Source organism: Procambarus clarkii, chromosome 40, assembly GCF_040958095.1.
Source record: "Procambarus clarkii isolate CNS0578487 chromosome 40, FALCON_Pclarkii_2.0, whole genome shotgun sequence".
NCBI classification, from domain to species: domain Eukaryota; kingdom Metazoa; phylum Arthropoda; class Malacostraca; order Decapoda; family Cambaridae; genus Procambarus; species Procambarus clarkii.
Window position 1 is genome coordinate 15,475,953 of NC_091189.1, and position 23,987 is coordinate 15,499,939.

The 23,987-nt window shown below is 51.2% G+C and overlaps 1 protein-coding gene across 1 annotated transcript; it reads left to right on the top strand.

The window, feature by feature from the left end:
* Positions 1 to 2,121: 2,121 nt before the first annotated feature.
* On the top strand, positions 2,122 to 20,439 carry LOC123758101 (proteoglycan 4-like). Its single transcript, XM_045742287.2, has 2 exons — positions 2,122 to 2,219; positions 19,950 to 20,439. Exons 1-2 carry the CDS (start codon positions 2,122 to 2,124, stop codon positions 20,437 to 20,439), a joined length of 588 nt encoding a protein of 195 aa, XP_045598243.2.
* Positions 20,440 to 23,987: the final 3,548 nt, after the last annotated feature.

The following is a 23,987-nucleotide window of genomic DNA, read 5'->3' on the forward strand; positions in this document are numbered from 1 at the left end:
TTACTCTCAAATTACTGGCCAAGTGGTAATCACTTCATAACAGCACGTACATACTACTCACCATAGCACGGGTCGGTCCCTGAGCACTGGGAGTGGAGATCCACCACCTGGGAACATGTCCCCCTGGTGAGAGGCATCCATGGCTCACTCGTCAACCTCTAAGAACAGTCTGCAGATGAGAACTGGTTCTTCCACCGTGGTTGAGCCAATATGCCATCTCTACTCTACATCTGTTACATCCCCTCTGGCCCTCCTCAACAACTCATTGTACTTTAGCTTGTCATGGCCCACTTCCGGCTACAGTTACGAGTTGCGTTGGGTCAGTGAAGTTACTGCCAGTTTTTCATGATTATGGAAGCTCTTGGAGGGATCAGCATATACTACATCACAGAATGTAGTATATGAATGCCTCATCTGTTGACCATAACGGCCTCCATACACTGCCCATTCTTATAGGCTCACATAAAGTATGAGACCAGCGGAAGCGTTTGAGAGCCTAACTATTCATATCTATTTGGGTCACAATACCTGGCTTAAGGATGTACGAGCCTGGCCTGAGGGTCTGTACGAGACAGCAAGCCTGCTGGTTTATCGTGGCACCCGTCCAGGCCACGTGCTGACCTTCCCCGGGATACAACCCACAACACTGGCCTAAATCCCGGGTACCTATTTACTGCCAGGTGAACAGAGTCATCAGGCAAAATAAAACGTTTCCAACCACTATTGTCCCGTAGATCAAAGCCGAGATCAAGGAATGTGAGTCAAGGACGTAGACCACTGCACCACGAGACCGTCGTCTACTTCCTGTGTATATAATACTTTTTCCCTTGTTGAAGGCCGTCCAGCTCTAACTGTGACTGTTACAAAACAATGAATCTAATCACGAATAACTAAATGCCAATATTGCAATTGAGGCGGCCAAATTTTATCCCCAGGAGATAAATGATGTCACCAAGGTTCCTCTCACGCTGATTGGCTGGAGGGTGTGGGGCGGGCCGCCCCCTTCTCCACCTGACATGGGCTATTGAACTGGCGTCTAATTAAAATGGAATTGCTCCCTTGATTATCCTTGACTGACGTGGCTGCATCTTGCATGGTTGACACTCTGCATGTATGCATCGATCTATGCATATATAGAGGTAGTTGTGGCGGAGCTTTTGTGATAGAATGTAATAAGCCGAGAGCAGTATTAATTATTACCCTTTCCTTCCGGTCTATGTCTACCAGTTCGTAGATGACATTTCTTGCTGCTTGTCTTAAGATGTGTCGTCTTCGTGAATACTGGAGTGTGCTGCTAAGGCCAGAATAACAGAGTTACCTGCTGTTTTGGGAGTGATTTGTTGAAGTAAGTATGTTTTGTTATCTTTTAGAGTACAACAGGCATATATACATTCATACATACATACATACATACATACATACATACATACATACATACATACATACATACATACATACATACACACACAAACTGCCAGCCACATTACCGTGGATAATAAACTAGTGCCACCTGGGCACTAGGAGACTTGAACCACCGACCCTAGGAGTGGGAGACAGTAGTCCTATCAACTCTACTATGGACAGCCTTAATAACGAAGGAGTCCAGAAGAAACTAACCGCTGCCCAACTGGAATTGTAAGCTTTTTCCATGATAAATGAAACTAATTTTGAATCAATGAAGTGCCTCGACCCCCGCCTTCTTGTCACTCCCAGACACCTTCCTTAACCGCAGGTGTCTGTTTATGGGATTATTCAAAATGATTTTCATTTATACATCACGCTTTTGTGATTTCTTTGTCATTTGAGAGTGACGTAAGAGTGTGACACCTTACCGTGGGTGCCAGAGTGTGGTCGGGTCGAGTGTAAAAACCCTGGTTGGGCTCCGGTTTGAGGCCGCCAGCATCTCCCAGTGAATCCAGCACAGTTCCGGATTGGTCAACTTTTGTACCATCATGGCGGAGTCGGTTAGGGCAGGTATCTGGGAGTCACCAGAACGCGGGTTCGAGTCACGTATGTCACAAAGTGAATAAACCATTAATTTATCAAACCAAATGCATAACTATGTTTCGTGAAGACTGTATTAAAATATTCATGTCAGTCTTACCAGCAAACTAACACAAAATGACAAGCCAAGACGCCATGAAGGCGCGAGAGGGAAGAAGGAAGACATTGGAGCTATCAAGTGAAACCCTCAGAGCGGAAAATAGACATAATTCAAGGTATCTCTTCTAGAGACGTGAAGTGTAAGGGAAGAGACCTCACCCAGAGCTCGTGGAGTGGCCGTGTCAACACGCACTCGGAGACGCAGGACGCTGGAGACGAGTGCAACTTTAGTCTCAGAGGAGTCAGAGTAGTGAGTTAGTGGATTAGCCAGAGTGTGTGCAACAATGAGGTGTCCGATGAGCGAGCATGTAACACATGGAGAGCTGAGATGAGGCAAAGTGTGGAGCAGGAGAATATGACAAAGAACATCACAGTCCTAGAGTACTACACAGAACCCAGAGTAAACACAGCCAGAGCATATCATAACATTCCTCACCTTGAACTCTTTTTCTTTCCTTCGGCTATATCTCCAAACCTTCTTGACGGCCGGACGACGACGACGACGACCTCAACGACGACGACGACGACGACGACTAGGAGGAAGAAGGTAGGGAGGACGTCTACGGGTGACAGGGTGGCTCCACGCATCAGCCAGCACGGTAAACACGCTCTCAGAGTGAGTCAACACTGCTTCACGTCACCGCCTCCTGCTCCCCCTCCACACGGGTCTTACTGCCCATCCCTGCCCCTTCTCAGTTGCACCCTCCGCCTCCTCCTCCCGCCTCCAGTCCTTACCCCGGGAGTCATGCGTCCACTTGACGAAGGCGAGGCTGCAGCCCCCCCCCCCCCCCCTGCGTCAGCACCCCCCCCCCCTGCGTCAGCACCCCCCTGCGTCATCTCTCACTCTTCACAACGCACACACCACAATTATTCTCATTTTCGTTTTCCTCCATTTTTCATTGCCTGGGAGGAAAGGGGGGGGGGGACTGCGGCAAGTCAGAATTATCCCACCTTGAGAGGAATGTTTACGATAAAAAGAAAAAGAAAGGCACCAGCCCCCTCCGTCGTGCAAGACACATGAGGGATCAATCGTCAGCGCCTCCTCCATCGTTAAGGCTTGACGCTTCCTTCAACCAAGACCTTCAATTTCCAATCACTAAGAAATTACGTGTGTGACAGCTGCAACTCCGTTTTTTGAACCCTTAGGAGGCAGTTTTTTTGTATTTTTTTTACATCATGCGAGGGAGGCGATTGAAAGTGGAAATCTGTCGTCACGCAACTGAGTCCCAATCAAATTTATGCTTGGCAATAATTGACCGATGAAGTAGTGGTGGATGGAAATGTCAAATGGAGTGGCAGTTGCGCCTCTAAAGTGGCGGGATTGATTGGGATGGAAAGGCAAAATAGGATGGAGGATAGAAGGCGAGAATATACTAGAGTGAAGGACAGTAAGAACCACAGACTGCCATAGTAAGAGTCCACGAGGTAATAGAGCCACATTACGATGTTAAAGCTTACAGGGTAGATTGAACACCTTCTCCACCCACCATTACCTGTGACGCTAACAGATGACTCGTGTGTGTGTGTGTGTGTGTGTGTGTGTGTGTGTGTGTGTGTGTGTGTGTGTGTGTGTGTGTGTGTGTGTGTGTGTGTGTGTGTGTGTGTGTGTGTGTTCTTACCTAACACGAAATACAGGCTCTAGCTTCACCACCTGAGCCCAGCCTTCCAATTGTGAGAGGAAGCCCCTACCATTTCCTCTTCTTGATTGATTGAAGCATGATGAGGTGATATGATGACATATCTGCGCTCAAAATTGTCACGAGAGCTGTCGGGTATTGGGTTAAGAGTCAGACGACTTTCCAATACTTTTGTACAGTCTGATGGCAGAGTGGTTATAGTACTGGACACGCCAAAGAACATGGAGGCCCTAACTGACTGGGATCGAATCCTTCAGGGTTCAAGCATTTTCTGTAATATATATATATATATATATATATATATATATATATATATATATATATATATATATATATATATATATATATATATATATGTCGTACCTAGTAGCCAGAACGCACTTCTCAGCCTACTATGCAAGGCCCGATTTGCCTAATAAGCCAAGTTTTCCTGAATTAATATATTTTCTCTAAATTTTTTCTTATGAAATGATAAAGCTACCCATTTCATTATGTATGAGGTCAATTTTTTTTTATTGGAGTTGAAATTAACGTAGATATATGACCGAACCTAACCAACCCTACCTAACCTAACCTATCTTTATAGGTTAGGTTCGGTTAGGTAGCCGAAAAAGTTAGGTTAGGTTAGGTTAGGTAGGTTAGGTTGTCGAAAAACAATTAATTCATGAAAACTTGGCTTATTAGGCAAATCGGGCCTTGCATAGTAGGCTGAGAAGTGCGTTCTGGCTACTAGGTACGACATATATATATATATATATATATATATATATATATATATATATATATATATATATATATATATATATATATATATATATATATATATATATATATATATATATTATTAAATATGACCGAAAAAGTAAGATTAATAATTCTAACACGAATTTTCTCAATCTTTCGTACATTACGCTTCACTGTTGGAGGTAAATCAAAAATCACTTCTCCAAAATTCATTTTTATTTCTAGTCTGACGCGACACGGGCGCGTTTCGTAAAACTTATTACATTTTCAAAGACTTCACAAATACACAACTGATTAGAACTTGCGTTTCTCTGATTTTATATCTACATTTGAGTGAGGTGGGAAGGGTGATGTGGCATTAACACAAGACAGAACAATAGGGGATATTAATAGGGTATTAAAAGTATCAACACAAGACAGAACAGAAACAATGGGTATTGAATAGAAGTGTTTGTAGAAAGCCTATTGGTCCATATTTCTTGATGCTTCTATATTGGAGCGGAGTCTTGAGGTGGGTAGAATATAGTTGTGCAATTATTGGCTGTTGATTGCTGGTGTTGACTTCTTGATGTGTAGTGCCTCGCAAACGTCAAGCCGCCTGCTATCGCTGTATCTATCGATGATTTCTGTGTTGTTTACTAGGATTTCTCTGGCGATGGTTTGGTTATGGGAAGAGATTATATGTTCCTTAATGGAGCCCTGTTGCTTATGCATCGTTAAACGCCTAGAAAGAGATGTTGTTGTCTTGCCTATATACTGGGTTTTTTGGAGCTTACAGTCCCCAAGTGGGCATTTGAAGGCATAGACGACGTTAGTCTCTTTTAAAGCGTTCTGTTTTGTGTCTGGAGAGTTTCTCATGAGTAGGCTGGCCGTGTCCCCCGAGCTTAAAGCGGCAGCCAAAAGCCTTCGTGAGAACAAGGAGATAGTTGTCAGGAGAGGTGACAAGTCGCCAATATATGTCATTCTTAAAAAAGACGAATATCTGGCGAAAATGAACATCATACTCTCTGACCAAACTAAGTTCCAAAGGGTAACGAAGGACACTACAGCCGAATTAAAAGCAAAGGTCAACAAACTGATCGAAACTGTGAACGCCAAGAAATCCGGACTCCACCTGCCAAAGATCATTGGGGAATATAAACCTGGATATGCGTATGGAAATGTCAAGACGCACAAGCCTGGAAACCCACTTCGGCCAATCATTAGCCAGATACCCACACCCACGTACAGACTGGCGAAGCGACTCAACGGCCTGCTGACTCCTTATGTTCCTTGCGCCTTCAGCCTGAAGTCTCCAAAGGAATTTGTGGACTTACTGCGGGGCGCACGGGCCACAGGGATAAGAGCCTCGTTGGACGTAGAATCGCTGTTTACCAACGTACCTGTGGACGAGACAATCGGAATGATAGCCGACAGAGTGTATCGTGATCCAGCCTGTACTCCTCTTGACATGCCAGAAAGTATTCTGAGGAAACTACTCCAAGCTTGTACTAAAGAGGCACCCTTCTTGAGCCCGGATGGGCACATGTATAAGCAAGTAGATGGGGGTCGCCATGGGTTCTCCCCTAGGTGTCCTGTTTGCAAACTTCTACATGGGTACCATCGAGCAAAAAGTCTTAGTCGACATGAACTTGAAACCGGCCATATACTGCAGGTATGTTGACGACATTTTTACACAGGTACCTGATGTCAGACATCTGCAGGAGCTGAAGGAGGCATTTGAGCAGAGTTCCGTGCTGCGTTTCACTTACGAGACGGAAAAGGATGGGAAGCTGCCTTTTCTAGATGTAACAGTCATGGAAAAGGGCGGAGGTTTCCACACTGCAGTCTACACTAAGGAAACAAACATAGGAATGTGCCTAAATGCCAACAGCGACTGCCCTGACAGGTACAAGAGGAGTGTTGTTAACGCATACGTCGACCGTGCTCTCAGCCACAGCTCAGAATGGAAGCAAGTCGACGTAGAACTCTGTAGGGTAAGGCAGGTCCTAGTCAATAACGGCTTCTCCAATGGTTTCATCGAAGACATCATAAGAAGGAAAGTGAAAAGCCATGCAACCTCCGAAGAGACAACTAACACAACACCTATACCCCCTATTAGACTATTTTACAGGAACTTCTTTTCCACAGCTCATAAAACGGAGGAAAGGGTCCTGAAAGATATTGTTAATAGAAACGTTATCCCTACAGACAAAAATCAGAGGATACAACTGACGATTTACTATAAAACCAGAAAAACGGCCAGCCTACTCATGAGAAACTCTCCAGACACAAAACAGAACGCTTTAAAAGAGACTAACGTCGTCTATGCCTTCAAATGCCCATTTGGGGACTGTAAGCTCCAAAAAACCCAGTATATAGGCAAGACAACAACATCTCTTTCTAGGCGTTTAACGATGCATAAGCAACAGGGCTCCATTAAGGAACATATAATCTCTTCCCATAACCAAACCATCGCCAGAGAAATTCTAGTAAACAACACAGAAATCATCGATAGATACAGCGATAGCAGGCGGCTTGACGTTTGCGAGGCACTACACATCAAGAAGTCAACACCAGCAATCAACAGCCAATAATTGCACAACTATATTCTACCCACCTCAAGACTCCGCTCCAATATAGAAGCATCAAGAAATATGGACCAATAGGCTTTCTACAAACACTTCTATTCAATACCCATTGTTTCTGTTCTGTCTTGTGTTGATACTTTTAATACCCTATTAATATCCCCTATTGTTCTGTCTTGTGTTAATGCCACATCACCCTTCCCACCTCACTCAAATGTAGATATAAAATCAGAGAAGCGCAAGTTCTAATCAGTTGTGTATTTGTGAAGTCTTTGAAAATGTAATAAGTTTTACGAAACGCGCCCGTGTCGCGTCAGACTAGAAATAAAAATGAATTTTGGAGAAGTGATTTTTGATTTACCTCCAACAGTGAAGCGTAATGTACGAAAGATTGAGAAAATTCGTGTTAGAATTATTAATCTTACTTTTTCGGTCATATTTAATAATATATGTCTACAGGAAAGACTGCTACCAAAATATACTAATATATATATATATATATATATATATATATATATATATATATATATATATATATATATATATATATACATATATATATATATATATATATATATATATATATATATATATATATATATATATATATATATATCAAAAGGTACCACTATCACTGGTTTTGTTTGTAGGGACCCTCAGCCTCGAAGAGGAGGATAGGAAGCACCCCGCGGAGTCTTGTGTGGCTCCTACGTGAACTCGCATATTGTCTTCTACCATCCCCTTTTATTTTATTTAAACGTTTATTACACCAAATAGGCTGCAACACTGGTTACATAGAAGGTACAAAGTTAGAGATACCAGCCACTCAGCGGTGCAGTGCAGGACCCGGGATTGTGTACCCCTGCCAAGTGGCCCCAGCAATCCAGAAGGATTTCCCTCACGTCTGTCAGATGCTGCGGAGGATTTGAAGGCTTGTACATCGATTTAGGTTGCTGTGCGAACTCCAAGCCCTCCCCCCTTCTCCCTTCCAAAGTCTGAGGAAAGAGAAGGCTTGTTTCTACTGTGTCTCACTGAGAGAAAGGCTGAAGACTTTGTCTAACACGGATGTTAGTAAGCGGTCGTCTTCACCAAGCTTGGGGGTTATTGTAAGACTGCCAATACCTCGGGATGTAGGTAATTTGTGGGGAGGAACTGGAATCTGGTGATGAGGTAAAGTGCAATGTCAACATCAATGTCTTCAAATACATATATATATATATATATATATATATATATATATATATATATATATATATATATATATATATATATATATATATATATATATATCTTATTTTTTATTCTGTATTACAAAATAGTACAGCAAATAGTACAGCAGTGAAATCGCTAGCAAGTATGAGCCAGTAAAATGACCTGGAAGCCACCGTAGCTCCCTGCACCTAGTGACCTGGAAGCCTCCGTTGCTCCCTGCACCAAGTGACCTGGAAGCCTCCGTTGCTCCCTGCACCAAGTGACCTGGAAGCCTCCGTTGCTCCCTGCACCAAGTGACCTGGAAGCCTCCGTTGCTCCCTGCACTAAGTGACCTGGAAGCCACCGTTGCTCCCTGCACCAAGTGACCTGGAAGCCTCCGTTGCTCCCTGCACTAAGTGACCTGGAAGCCACCGTTGCACCATGCACCAAGTGACCTGGAAGCCTCCGTTGCTCCCTGCACCAAGTGACCTGGAAGCCTCCGTTGCTCCCTGCACTAAGTGACCTGGAAGCCACCGTTGCTCCCTGCACCAAGTGACCTGGAAGCCTCCGTTGCTCCCTGCACCAAGTGACCTGGAAGCCACAGTTGCTCCCTGCACTAAGTGACCTGGAAGCCACCGTTGCTCCCTGCACCAAGTGACCTGGAAGCCTCCGTTGCTCCCTGCACCAAGTGACCTGGAAGCCACAGTTGCTCCCTGCACTAAGTGACCTGGAAGCCACCATTGCTCCCTGCACCAAGTGACCTGGAAGCCTCCGTTGCTCCCTGCACCAAGTGACCTGGAAGCCTCCGTTGCTCCCTGCACCAAGTGACCTGGAAGCCACAGTTGCTCCCTGCACCAAGTGACCTGGAAGCCTCCGTTGCTCCCTGCACCAAGTGACCTGGAAGCCACAGTTGCTCCCTGCACCAAGTGACCTGGAAGCCACAGTTGCTCCCTGCACTAAGTGACCTGGAAGCCACAGTTGCTCCCTGCACCAAGTGATCTGGAAGCCTCCGTTGCTCCCTGCACCAAGTGACCTGGAAGCCACAGTTGCTCCCTGCACCAAGTGACCTGGAAGCCACAGTTGCTCCCTGCACTAAGTGACCTGGAAGCCACAGTTGCTCCCTGCACCAAGTGACCTGGAAGCCACAGTTGCTCCCTGCACTAAGTGACCTGGAAGCCACAGTTGCTCCCTGCACCAAGTGACCTGGAAGCCACAGTTGCTCCCTGCACTAAGTGACCTGGAAGCCACAGTTGCTCCCTGCACTAAGTGACCTGGAAGCCACAGTTGCTCCCTGCACTAAGTGACCTGGAAGCCACAGTTGCTCCCTGCACCAAGTGACCTGGAAGCCACAGTTGCTCCCTGCACCAAGTGACCTGGAAGCCACAGTTGCTCCCTGCACTAAGTGACCTGGAAGCCACAGTTGCTCCCTGCACTAAGTGACCTGGAAGCCACAGTTGCTCCCTGCACCAAGTGACCTGGAAGCCACAGTTGCTCCCTGCACTAAGTGACCTGGAAGCCACAGTTGCTCCCTGCACTAAGTGACCTGGAAGCCACAGTTGCTCCCTGCACCAAGTGACCTGGAAGCCACAGTTGCTCCCTGCACCAAGTGACCTGGAAGCCACAGTTGCTCCCTGCACTAAGTGACCTGGAAGCCACTGTTGCTCCCTGCACTAAGTGACCTGGAAGCCACAGTTGCTCCCTGCACCAAGTGACCTGGAAGCCACAGTTGCTCCCTGCACTAAGTGACCTGGAAGCCACAGTTGCTCCCTGCACTAAGTGACCTGGAAGCCTCCGTTGCTCCCTGCACCAAGTGACCTGGAAGCCACAGTTGCTCCCTGCACCAAGTGACCTGGAAGCCACAGTTGCTCCCTGCACTAAGTGACCTGGAAGCCACAGTTGCTCCCTGCACCAAGTGACCTGGAAGCCACAGTTGCTCCCTGCACTAAGTGACCTGGAAGCCACAGTTGCTCCCTGCACTAAGTGACCTGGAAGCCACAGTTGCTCCCTGCACCAAGTGACCTGGAAGCCACAGTTGCTCCCTGCACTAAGTGACCTGGAAGCCACAGTTGCTCCCTGCACTAAGTGACGTAGAAGCCTCCGTTGCTCCCTGCACCAAGTGACCTGGAAGCCACAGTTGCTCCCTGCACCAAGTGACCTGGAAGCCACAGTTGCTCCCTGCACTAAGTGACCTGGAAGCCACAGTTGCTCCCTGCACCAAGTGACCTGGAAGCCACAGTTGCTCCCTGCACCAAGTGACCTGGAAGCCTCCTCAGCGAGGCCTGGTCGTGCCCTGAGGTCACCAACACAGGAGATTGGGCTGTTCATGTTGCATAAACTTGATCAATCATGGAATGTGACACCAGATTTATGATTACTGGATTGGGGCATGCACGCCCACACGAACACACGGGTGCAGCTCACGAACTAACAGACAGATACAGCAGACACGGACGGACACACGAATAGACAGATACAGCCTATACACGAACGGACAGACACAGACAAGTCCACGCAACCCGTCCATAGACATTTACAAATAACGCAAAACTAAGAAGAAAAATGTAAATATAATATACCTACAAGAGACCTGGAAGAGGATATGCGAGCAAGCCACAAGACTGATCACACACATGGTTAATGGAGTTAAATAATGACAAATGAAAGGAGATTAAAATAAAAACAGGCAAAAACACTAAATTACGCTTCACCAGTTCAACTGGGCACAGCTACAGGAGTCAACAGAACCTGAGAGTGGTGGTTGCAACACATCGATGATCTGCAACTCACACACATGCCTGCGGAACTCAAGCCTGCAACTTAAGAAGCTGGTAAATTTAACAACGTCCCTTCGGCAACCTCAGTGAGGAATCTGTCAGCATACCGCACATCAGGTAAGATCAATGCTCCTGTTGTGTGTGGCCGCCAGCAGTGGGCCCGGCTCTTTATTAAGCGTTTGGGCACGTTGGAGCATGTCGTGAAAATTGACCACCAGGAGATGAGGAGACAGTGTAACAGTCTCCACCTCACTCATAGAGCAGCGAGGCCACACGAGAAGAACCAAGTGACTCATCAACAGAGGGGCTCATCAGCAGAGGGACACATCAACAGAGGGACACATCAACAGAGGGACACATCAACAGAGGGACACATCAACAGAGGGACACATCAACAGAGGGACACATCAACAGAGGGACACATCAACAGAGGGACACATCAACAGAGGGGCACATCAACAGAGGGGCACATCAACAGAGGGACACATCAACAGAGGGACACATCAACAGTGGGACACATCAACAGAGGGGCACATCAACAGAGGGACACATCAACAGAGGGACACATCAACAGTGGGGCACATCAACAGAGGGACACATCAACAGAGGGGCACATCAACAGAGGGACACATCAACAGAGGGGCACATCAACAGAGGGGCACATCAACAGAGGGACACATCAACAGAGGGGCACATCAACAGAGGGACACATCAACAGAGGGACACATCAACAGAGGGACACATCAACAGAGGGACACATCAACAAACAGGTGATGTGACGGGCTGCAGACCAAAATTAGTAATCTAGGCACAGTACCAGGAGGAAGCACAGTACCAGGGATGCACAGTATCAGGGAAGCACAGTACCAGGGATGCACAGTATCAGGGAAGCACAGTACCAGGGAAGCACAGTATCAGGGAAGCACAGTATCAGGGAAGCACAGTACCAGGGAAGCACAGTACCAGGGGAAGCACAGTATCAGGGGAAGCACAATATCAGGGAAGCACAGTACCAGGGAAGCACAGTATCAGGGAAGCACAGTATCAGGGAAGCACAGTACCAGGGAAGCACAGTATCAGGGAAGCACAGTATCAGGGAAGCACAGTACCAGGGAAGCACAGTACCAGGGGAAGCACAATATCAGGGAAGCACAGTACCAGGGGAAGCACTGTACCCGGGGAAGCACAGTACCAGGGGAAGCACAGTACCAGGGAAGCACAGTACCAAGGAAGCACAGTACCAGGGAAGCACAGTACCAGGGGAAGCACACTACCAGGGGAAGCACAGTACCAGGGGAAGCACAGTATCAGGGAAGCACAGTACCAGGGGAAGCACTGTACCAGGGGAAGCACAGTACCAGGGGAAGCACAGTACCAGGGAAGCACAGTACCAGGGAAGCACAGAACCAGGAGGAAGCACAGTATCAGGGAAGCACAGTTCCAGGGGAAGCACAGTACCAGGGGAAGCACAGCACCAGGGAAGCACAGTACCAGGGAAGCACAGTACCAGGGAAGCACAGTATCAGGGGAAGCACAGAACCAGGAGGAAGCACAGTATTAGGGAAGCACAGTTCCAGGGGAAGCACAGTACCAGGGGAAGCACAGTACCAGGGATGCACAGTATCAGGGAAGCACAGTACCAGGGAAGCACAGTACCCGGGGAAGCACAGTACCAGGGGAAGCACAGTACCAGGGAAGCACAGTACCAAGGAAGCACAGTACCAGGGAAGCACAGTACCAGGGGAAGCACACTACCAGGGGAAGCACAGTACCAGGGGAAGCACAGTATCAGGGAAGCACAGTACCAGGGGAAGCACTGTACCAGGGGAAGCACAGTACCAGGGGAAGCACAGTACCAGGGAAGCACAGTACCAGGGAAGCACAGAACCAGGAGGAAGCACAGTATCAGGGAAGCACAGTTCCAGGGGAAGCACAGTACCAGGGGAAGCACAGCACCAGGGAAGCACAGTACCAGGGAAGCACAGTACCAGGGAAGCACAGTATCAGGGGAAGCACAGAACCAGGAGGAAGCACAGTATTAGGGAAGCACAGTTCCAGGGGAAGCACAGTACCAGGGGAAGCACAGTACCAGGGATGCACAGTATCAGGGAAGCACAGTACCAGGGAAGCACAGTACCAGGGAAGCACAGTACCAGGGGAAGCACAGTACCAGGGGAAGCACAGTACCAGGGAAGCACAGTACCAGGGAAGCACAGTACCAGGGGAAGCACAGTACCAGGGAAGCACAGTACCAGGGGAAGCACAGTACCAGGGAAAGCACAGTACCAGGGAAGCACAGTACCAGGGGAAGCAAAGAACCAGGAGGAAGCACAGTATCAGGGAAGCACAGTTCCAGGGGAAGCACAGTACCAGGGGAAGCACAGTACCAAGGAAGCACAGTACCAGGGAAGCACAGTACCAGGGGAAGCACAGTACCAGGGAAGCACAGTACCAGGGGAAGCACAGTACCAAGGAAGCACAGTACCAGGGGGAAGCACAGTACCAGGGAAGCACAGTACCAGGGAAGCACAGTACCAGGGGAAGCACAGTACCAAGGAAGCACAGTACCAGGGGGAAGCACAGTACCAGGGAAGCACAGTACCAAGGAAGCACAGTACCAGGGGGAAGCACAGTACCAGGGAAGCACAGTACTAAGGAAGCACAGTACTAAGGAAGCACAGTACCAGGGGAAGCACAGTACCAGGGAAGCACAGTACCAGGGAAGCACAGTACCAGGGGAAGCACAGTACCAGGGGAAGCACAGTACCAGGGGAAGCACAGTACTAAGGAAGCACAGTACCAGGGAAGTACACAGTTCCCTGCTGCTGACATAAGACATGTGTAATTTGAAGGCAGCCGGGAATCAAAGAGGGATTTGCATGCAAAAATGGTGTATTTCTTCTGTAATTATATCCCCCCCCCCCCAGGGACCCCCCCTGACCCTCCCCCCCCCTCCGTCACACACCTGCCCCCACCTTCCCTCCCTCTTCACGGACTCACTACCCCTTCGTAACCACCCACCTACACCCTCCCACCTACACCCTCCCACCAACACCCTGTCACCTACACCCTCCCACCTACACCCTCCCTCCAACACCCACCCACCAACACCCTGTCACCTACACCCTCCCACCTACACCCTCCCACATACACCCACCCACCAACACCCTCCCACATACACCCACCCACCTACACCCTCCCTCCAACACCCACCCACCTACACCCACCCACCTACACCCTCCCACCTACACCCTCCCTCCAACACCCACCCACCTACACCCTCCCACCTACACCCACCCACCTACACCCTCCCACCTACACCCTCCCTCCAACACCCACCCACCTACACCCTCCCACCTACACCCTCCCTCCAACACCCACCCACCTACACCCTCCCACCTACACCCACCCACCTACACCCTCCCACCTACACCCACCCACCTACACCCTCCCACATACACCCTCCCTCCAACACCCACCCACCTACACCCTCCCACCAACACCCACCCACCTACACCCTCCCACCTAGACCCACCCACCTACACCCTCCCACCTACACCCTCCCTCCAACACCCACCCACCTACACCCACCCACCTACACCCTCCCTCCAACACCCACCCACCTACACCCTCCCACCTACACCCTCCCTCCAACACCCACCCACCTACACCCTCCCACCTACACCCTCCCTCCAACACCCACCCACCTACACCCACCCACCTACACCCTCCCACCTACACCCACCCACCTACACCCTCCCTCCAACACCCACCCACCTACACCCTCCCACCTACACCCACCCACCTACACCCTCCCACCTACACCCACCCACCTACACCCTCCCACCAACACCCACCCACCTACACCCACCCACCTACACCCTCCCACCAACACCTACCCACCTACACCCACCCACCTACACCCACCCACCTACACCCTCCCACCTACACCCACCCACCTACACCCTCCCTCCAACACCCACCCACCTACACCCTCCCACCTACACCCACCCACCTACACCCTCCCTCCAACACCCACCCACCTACACCCTCCCACCTACACCCACCCACCTACACCCTCCCACCAACACCCACCCACCTACACCCACCCACCTACACCCTCCCACCAACACCCACCTACACCCACCCACCTACACCCTCCCACCAACACCCACCCACCTACACCCTCCCACCAACACCCACCCACCTACACCCTCCCTCCAACACCCACCCACCTACACCCTCCCACCTACACCCACCCACCTACACCCTCCCACCAACACCCACCCACCTACACCCTCCCACCAACACCCACCTACACCCACCCACCTACACCCTCCCACCAACACCCACCCACCTACACCCTCCCACCAACACCCACCCACCTACACCCTCCCTCCAACACCCACCCACCTACACCCTCCCACCTACACCCACCCACCTACACCCACCCACCTACACCCTCCCACCTACACCCACCCACCTACACCCTCCCACCAACACCCACCCACCTACACCCTCCCACCCACCTACACCCTCCCACAGTTCTCCCAGTTAGAATAAAGTTATGACCGGGCGCCACGCCAGGCGGAGGTGGGACCGGTCTTCGTGATTACAATAAATAACGGTGTTCATCGGTCACCCCCCCCCCCGGTACTGGCAGCATTGACGGTGGTCACCCCCCCACCCCGGTACTGGCAGCGTTGACGGCGGTCACCCCCCCCACCCCGGTACTGGCAGCATTGACGGCGGTCACCCCCCCCCCCACCCCGGTACTGGCAGCGTTGACGGTGGTCACCCCCCCCCACCCCGGTACTGGCAGCATTGACGGCGGTCACCCCCCCCCCCCACCCCGGTACTGGCAGCGTTGACGGTGGTCACCCCCCCCCCACCCCGGTACTGGCAGCATTGACGGCGGTCACCCCCCCCCGGTACTGGCAGCATTGACGGCGGTCACCCCCCACCCCGGTACTGGCAGCGTTGACGGTGGTCACCCCCCCACCCCGGTACTGGCAGCGTTGACGGTGGTCACCCCCCCCCCACCCCGGTACTGGCAGCGTTGACGGTGGTCACCCCCCCCCCACCCCGGTACTGGCAGCGTTGACGGTGGTCACCCCCCCCCACCCCGGTACTGGCAGCGTTGACGGTGGTCACCCCCCCCCCCCACCCCGGTACTGGCAGCGTTGACGGTGGCCCCCCACCCCGGTACTGGCAGCGTTGACGGTGGTCACCCCCCCACCCCGGTACTGGCAGCGTTGACGGTGGTCACCCCCCCCCCACACCCCGGTACTGGCAGCGTTGACGGTGGTCACCCCCCCCCCACCCCGGTACTGGCAGCGTTGACGGTGGTCACCCCCCCACCCCGGTACTGGCAGCGTTGACGGTGGTCACCCCCCCACCCCGGTACTGGCAGCGTTGACGGTGGTCACCCCCCCCACCCCGGTACTGGCAGCGTTGACGGTGGTCACCCCCCCCCCACCCCGGTACTGGCAGCGTTGACGGTGGTCACCCCCCCCACCCCGGTACTGGCAGCGTTGACGGTGGTCACCCCCCCACCTCGGTACTGGCAGCGTTGACGGTGGTCACCCCCCCCCACCCCGGTACTGGCAGCGTTGACGGTGGTCACCCCCCCCACCCCGGTACTGGCAGCGTTGACGGTGGTCACCTCCCCCCACCCCGGTACTGGCAGCGTTGACGGTGGACACCCCCCCACCCCGGTACTGGCAGCGTTGACGGTGGTCACCCCCCCCACCCCGGTACTGGCAGCGTTGACGGTGGTCACCCCCCCCCCCACCCCGGTACTGGCAGCGTTGACGGTGGTCACCCCCCCCACCCCGGTACTGGCAGCGTTGACGGTGGTCACCCCCCCCCCACCCCGGTACTGGCAGCGTTGACGGTGGTCACCCCCCCACCCCGGTACTGGCAGCGTTGACGGTGGTCACCCCCCCCCCACCCCGGTACTGGCAGCGTTGACGGTGGTCACCCCCCCCACCCCGGTACTGGCAGCGTTGACGGTGGTCACCCCCCCCCCCACCCCGGTACTGGCAGCGTTGACGGTGGTCACCCCCCCCACCCCGGTACTGGCAGCGTTGACGGTGGTCACCCCCCCCCACCCCGGTACTGGCAGCGTTGACGGTGGTCACCCCCCCCCCACCCCGGTACTGGCAGCGTTGACGGTGGTCACCCCCCCCACCCCGGTACTGGCAGCGTTGACGGTGGTCACCCCCCCCCCCCCCCACCCCGGTACTGGCAGCGTTGACGGTGGTCACCCCCCCCCCCACCCCGGTACTGGCAGCGTTGACGGTGGTCACCCCCCCCCCACCCCGGTACTGGCAGCGTTGACGGTGGTCACCCCACCCCCCACCCCGGTACTGGCAGCGTTGACGGTGGTCACCCCCGGTACTAGGAATCAAAAACATCCTAGAGTACCAGGAATCTCCTGATGGTATTAGGAATCATCCTAGAGTACCAGGAATCATCCGAGAACCAGGAATCTCCTTAGGGTATTAGGAATCATCCTAGAGTACTAAGGAGCCGGTCGGCCGAGCGGACAGCACGCTGGGCTTGTGATCCTGTGGTCCCGGGTTCGATCCCGAGCGCCGGCGAGAAACAATGGGCTCCCAGACGCAGGTTCGAATCCTCGTCACTGCCCTTGTGGATTTGTTCAATGGTCAGAGTTTCTTTCACTCTATGCCCCTGTTACCTAGCAGTAAAATAGGTACCTGGGTGTTAGTCATCTGTCACAGGCTGCTTCCTGGGGGTGGAGGCCTGGTCGAGGACCGGGCCGCGGGGACACTAAAGCCCCGAAATCATCTCAAGATAAGATTTCAAGAAGATAACCAGGAATCCAACTTTTTTCTCTAATATTTCCGGATTTCAACAAAACCTCCACCCCAACACCACTTAGTGTAACAGTTCCCTAACAATACAAGATATTAGACTCCTCCTTCTACTGTTAGGAGGAGAAGTCCTAATATTGTTAAATATTTTATTGTTAATATTGTTAACCAATAATATTGTTATTGTTTTATTGTTTATATTGTTAAATCAATTTACAACTAACTTTAAATTAGTAGTAAATTTATTTACTAATAATATAAAATATTAGTAATAAATCAATTTACTACTAATATTTTATTATTTTTAATTATATTACATCTAATAAGTAATCATAATATATCTACATAAGTAATCATAAAGTAATGACTACCTAAGTATTTATAACTTTATCTAAGCCATTATAACTTTAGCTAAGTAATCATTACTTTAAAATGCTACTTAGAATATTTCATGCTCGTCTATAGGAGCCCTATGTTGCCTTATAATGTATTCCACCTCTTACTAACTCCAGCCAGGTGTGTGCTGGAGCGCCAGCCAGGTGTGTGCTGGAGCGCCAGCCAGGTGTGTGCTGGAGCGCCAGCCAGGTGTGTGCTGGAACACCAGCCAGGTGTGTGCTGGAGCGCCAGCCAGGTGTGTGCTGGAGCGCCAGCCAGGTGTGTGCTGGAACACCAGCCAGGTGTGTGCTGGAGCGCCAGCCAGGTGTGTGCTGGAGCGCCAGCCAGGTGTGTGCTGGAGCACCAGCCAGGTGTGTGCTGGAACACCAGCCAGGTGTGTGCTGGAGCGCCAGCCAGGTGTGTGCTGGAGCACCAGCCAGGTGTGTGCTGGAACACCAGCCAGGTGTGTGCTGGAGCGCCAGCCAGGTGTGTGCTGGAGCACCAGCCAGGTGTGTGCTGGAGCGCCAGCCAGGTGTGTGCTGGAGCACCAGCCAGGTGTGTGCTGGAACACCAGCCAGGTGTGTGCTGGAGCGCCAGCCAGGTGTGTGATGGAGCACCAGCCAGGTGTGTGCTGGGCGCCAGCCAGGTGTGTGCTGGAGCGCCAGCCAGGTGTGTGCTGGAGCACCAGCCAGGTGTGTGCTGGGCGCCAGCCAGGTGTGTGCTGGAGCGCCAGCCAGGTGTGTGTTGGAGCACCAGCCAGGTGTGTGTTGGAGCACCTTGTAACCAGCCAGTCACCCACAACAGTTGTTTAACTCACGTGTACTTGTCTACTGCTAGGTCAACATAAGCATAAAGTGAAAGAAAATGTGGCCAAACATCTCAGTCCTGCTGCTGGAGTCGAACCCGGGGCCTTCCAATCATTGGTCGACTGGTACCTCCGGGCCAGCGTGTCAAACATATCGACCAGACGACCAACACGACCAAGCCAAAATCTATACGTCTTACTCTTGTGCTATTGTTGGTATTAAGGGATAATACCACAGGGCCAGTTAGTCGTCACACATCTACACAACCCCTTACGAAACCTCTACATCATTCTTTAATCATTCCGGCTTTTGTTTTTACATTTATTAAGCCGCTTATAAGCGTGAAAAGTTCACAACCCAACGTTATTGTTGTAACAAACCACCTCGTAGTGCTTCGGAGCTCATATACACTGTTTAATAACCGTAGACAAAGTCGCCGTGATTGTGGAAAGATACACAGGTTTCGCAAGTGGTTGTGTACCTGTTGAGTGAATCTTGGGCCAGGTGTGCAGCCCGTCCTCCAAACAAAGACCCCAAAGTGATTCCATGCACCCGCCAAACCCCCAGCTGTTTAGGAATGAAAAACGGCTTACACAAGACTCACAACTGATGACGTTCGAACACTTCCGGAACAAGTGCTTCACTGACGACTTTTGTTCGAACCACAACGCTGTAAATGCTTCACCCACGTACTACAAATACAAATAATCGCCAACAGAACCTAAATACCTAAGCTAACCTAACCTATCCCTGTATATGCATAATATCCTAATATATTATAATATTAATTTATATTTGAGAAAAGTCCCGTTTTGAATGAACATCATGTTAACATTTATGAATGCGTCTGTGGGGCCGACCGCTGGATGGAATGGACTTGAGTCGAGGACGGGTTGCATGTGTGTGAGCACAGGGCAGAGCCCAGCTTGGAGCACAGGGCAGAGCCCAGCTTGGAGCACAGGCCAGAGCTCAGCTTGGAGCACAGGCCAGAGCTCAGCTTGGAGCACAGGGCAGAGCCCAGCTTGGAGCACAGGTCAGAGCCCAGCTTGGAGCACAGGCCAGAGCTCAGCTTGGAGCACAGGCCAGAGCCCAGCTTGGAGCACAGGTCAGAGCCCAGCTTGGAGCACAGGCCAGAGCTCAGCTTGGAGCACAGGCCAGAGCTCAGCTTGGAGCACAGGCCAGAGCCCAGCTTGGAGCACAGGTCAGAGCCCAGCTTGGAGCACAGGCCAGAGCTCAGCTTGGAGCACAGGCCAGAGCTCAGCTTGGAGCACAGGGCAGAGCCCAGCTTGGAGCACAGGCCAGAGCCCACCTTGGAGCACAGGCCAGAGCCCAGTTTGGGGCACAGCCTGGCCGAGATGGCGTCCTGGCCGCCATATTGCTTCCATGACGAAACTGATGCATAATTCCCCGCTCAGGTTGCCAGTAGAAATCGATCACTAGCTCTGAGTTTCGCTCGATGCCGCTATAACCAAGAGTCGGAATATGTTATGTTCTTCTTTTGTTAATGAACAGTAACATAAAAAAAACGCAATAAAAAAAATTGGAATTCCATCAAAGATGTTACCGTGAGAGATCGATTATATATAATCTAATTGTCTTATCATATTTTCTAGGGCCACATGTACTTGTTACACACCTGAAGCACACCTGGAGGCGAGGAAGCACCTAGAGATATGTATATCCATGTGGCTGGTGTATGGAGAGGTATACCCCGCTTCTCCGTGTTTGTAGAGTGAGTTTACATTAATCGTGGACTATATAATGAGAGCTCCAGATTACTTGGCGGTTGGTCACTGAGCTACTTGTGTGGCCTCAATAACCCTCCTGAGGCTGATGGGGCTTAATAACCCTCCAGAGGCTGATAGGTCTTAATAACCCTCCAGAGGCTGATAGGTCTTCATAACCCTCCAGAGGCTGATAGGTCTTAATAACCCTCCAGAGGCTGATGGGGCTTAATAACCCTCCAGAGGCTGATAGGTCTTAATAACCTTCCAGAGGCTGATAGGTCTTCATAACCCTCCAGAGGCTGATAGGTCTTCATAACCCTCCAGAGGCTGATAGGTCTTAATAACCCTCCTGAGGCTGATGGGGCTTAATAACCCTCCAGAGGCTGATAGGTCTTAATAACCCTCCAGAGGCTGATGGGCCTTCATAACCCTCCAGAGGCTGATAGGTCTTAATAACCCTCCAGAGGCTGATAGGTCTTAATAACCCTCCAGAGGCTGATGGGCCTTCATAACCCTCCAGAGGCTGATAGGTCTTAATAACCCTCCAGAGGCTGATGGGCCTTCATAACCCTCCAGAGGCTGATAGGTCTTAATAACCCTCCAAAGGCTGATGGGTCTTAATAACCCTCCAGAGGCTGACAGGTCTTAATAACCCTCCAGAGGCTGATAGGTCTTAATAACTTTCCAGAGGGTGATAGGTCTTAATAACCCCCGAGAGGCTGATAGATCTTAATAACCCTCCAGAGGCTGATGGGCCTTAATAACCCTCCAGAGACTGATAGGACTTAATAACCCTCCAGAGGCTGATAGGCCTTAATAAACCTCCAGAGGCTGATAGGCCTTAATAATCCTCCAGAGGCTGATAGGCCTTAATAACCTTCCAGAGGCTGATAGGCCTTAATAACCTTCCAGAGGCTGATAGGCTTTAATAACCTTCCAGAGGCTGATAGGCCTTAATAACCCTCCAGAGGCTGATGGGCCTTAATAACCCCTCCAGAGATCGCTACGTATTAAGCCCAAGACTATACACGTAGTCCACAAGAGGCCGCCCTCTCCCATGCAGTAGAGTATGGGACAAGATGCAGATGTTACGAGGCTTGGGGGTGGGGGGGTGGGGGGGGCTCTCCACCTGGCCAGGTGAGTTATCTGGCGCAGAAAGGACATCATTCCCGCCGTGGTAGCTGACGTGAATGTGTCCAGAGATCGCTCAAGGGGCACCTACGCCACCTTGGGGTCAACTGAGGTGAATAATCTCTAATCAGAAAGAACCAATGTGGCACTTGAGGTGGTATAAAACGTATCGTACATCTTGAGATGAGTAATTCGAAACATACGGCCGAGGCTTCCAACCTTGCGGTAATTAATGTGACTATAAGTCGTGAGATACCCCCCACGGGTCCTTGTCCCCCCCCCCCCCCCAAGTGGAAGCCGGTCGGCCGGGTATCTGGAACGAACGCCGCCTTTCCGGTTACGGTATTCCACATCGTTAGCCTTTCTCCTGTGATATATCACTCTCATTGCTATTCTCGGCGTTCATTCTCATTCCTTACCGGGATCCAACACCTTGAGACTCTGTGATGCAGGTTAGTGTTGATCATGCGTGGGTTCTCCGCTCCTGCACCCTTCACAAACACTCCCTACACCCTGCACCCGTCACAAACACTCCGTACACCCTGCACCCTTCACAAACACTCCCTACACCCTTCACAAACACTCCCTACACCCTGCACCCTTCACAAACACTCCCTACACCCTGCACCCTTCACAAACACTCTCTACACCCTACACCCTTCACAAACACTCCCTACACCCTGCACCCTTCACAAACACTCCCTACACCCTGCACCCTTCACAAACACTCCCAACAACCTACACCCTTCACAAACACTCCCTACACCCTACACCCTTCACAAACACTCCCTACACCCTACACCCTTCACAAACACTCCCTACACCCTGCACCCTTCACAAACACTCCCTACACCCTGCACCCTTCACAAACACTCCCTACAACCTACACCCTTCACAAACACTCCCTACACCCTACACCCTTCACAAACACTCCCTACACCCTACACCCTTCACAAACACTCCCAACAACCTACACCCTTCACAAACACTCCCTACACTCTACACCCTTCACAAACACTCCCTACACCCTTCACCCTTCACAAACACTCCCAACACCCTACACCCTTCACAAACACTCCCTACACCCTACACCCTTCACAAACACTCCCTACACCCTACACCCTTCACAAACACTCCCAACACCCTACACCCTTCACAAACACTCCCTACACTTTGCATCCTTCACAAACACTCCCTACACCCTACACCCTTCACAAACACTCCCTACACCCTACACCCTTCACAAACACTCCCTACACCCTACACCCTTCACAAACACTCCCTACACCCTTCACAAACACTCCCTACACCCTACACAAACACTCCCTACACCCTACACCCTTCACAAACACTCCCTACACCCTACACCCTTCACAAACACTCCCTACACCCTTCACAAACACTCCCTACACCCTTCACAAACACTCCCTACACCCTTCACAAACACTCCCTTCACCCTTCACAAACACTCCCTACACCCTTCACAAACACTCCCTTCACCCTTCACAAACACTCCCTACACCCTTCACAAACACTCCCTACACCCTTCACAAACACTCCCTACACCCTTCACAAACACTCCCGACACCCTTCACAAACACTCCCTACACCCTTCACAAACACTCCCTTCACCCTTCACAAACACTCCCTACACCCTTCACAAACACTCCCTACACCCTTCACAAACACTCCCTACACCCTTCACAAACACTCCCTACACCCTTCACAAACACTCCCTACACCCTTCACAAACACTCCCTACACCCTTCACAAACACTCCCTTCACCCTTCACAAACACTCCCTACACCCTTCACAAACACTCCCTACACCCTTCACAAACACTCCCTTCACCCTTCACAAACACTCCCTACACCCTTCACAAACACTCCCTACACCCTTCACAAACACTCCCTTCACCCTTCACAAAGACTCCCTACACCCTTCACAAACACTCCCTACACCCTTCACAAACACTCCTTACACCCTTCACCCTTCACAAACACTCCCTACACCCTTCACAAACACTCCCTACACCCTTCACAAACACTCCCTACACCCTTCATCCTTCACAAACACTCCCTACACCCTTCAC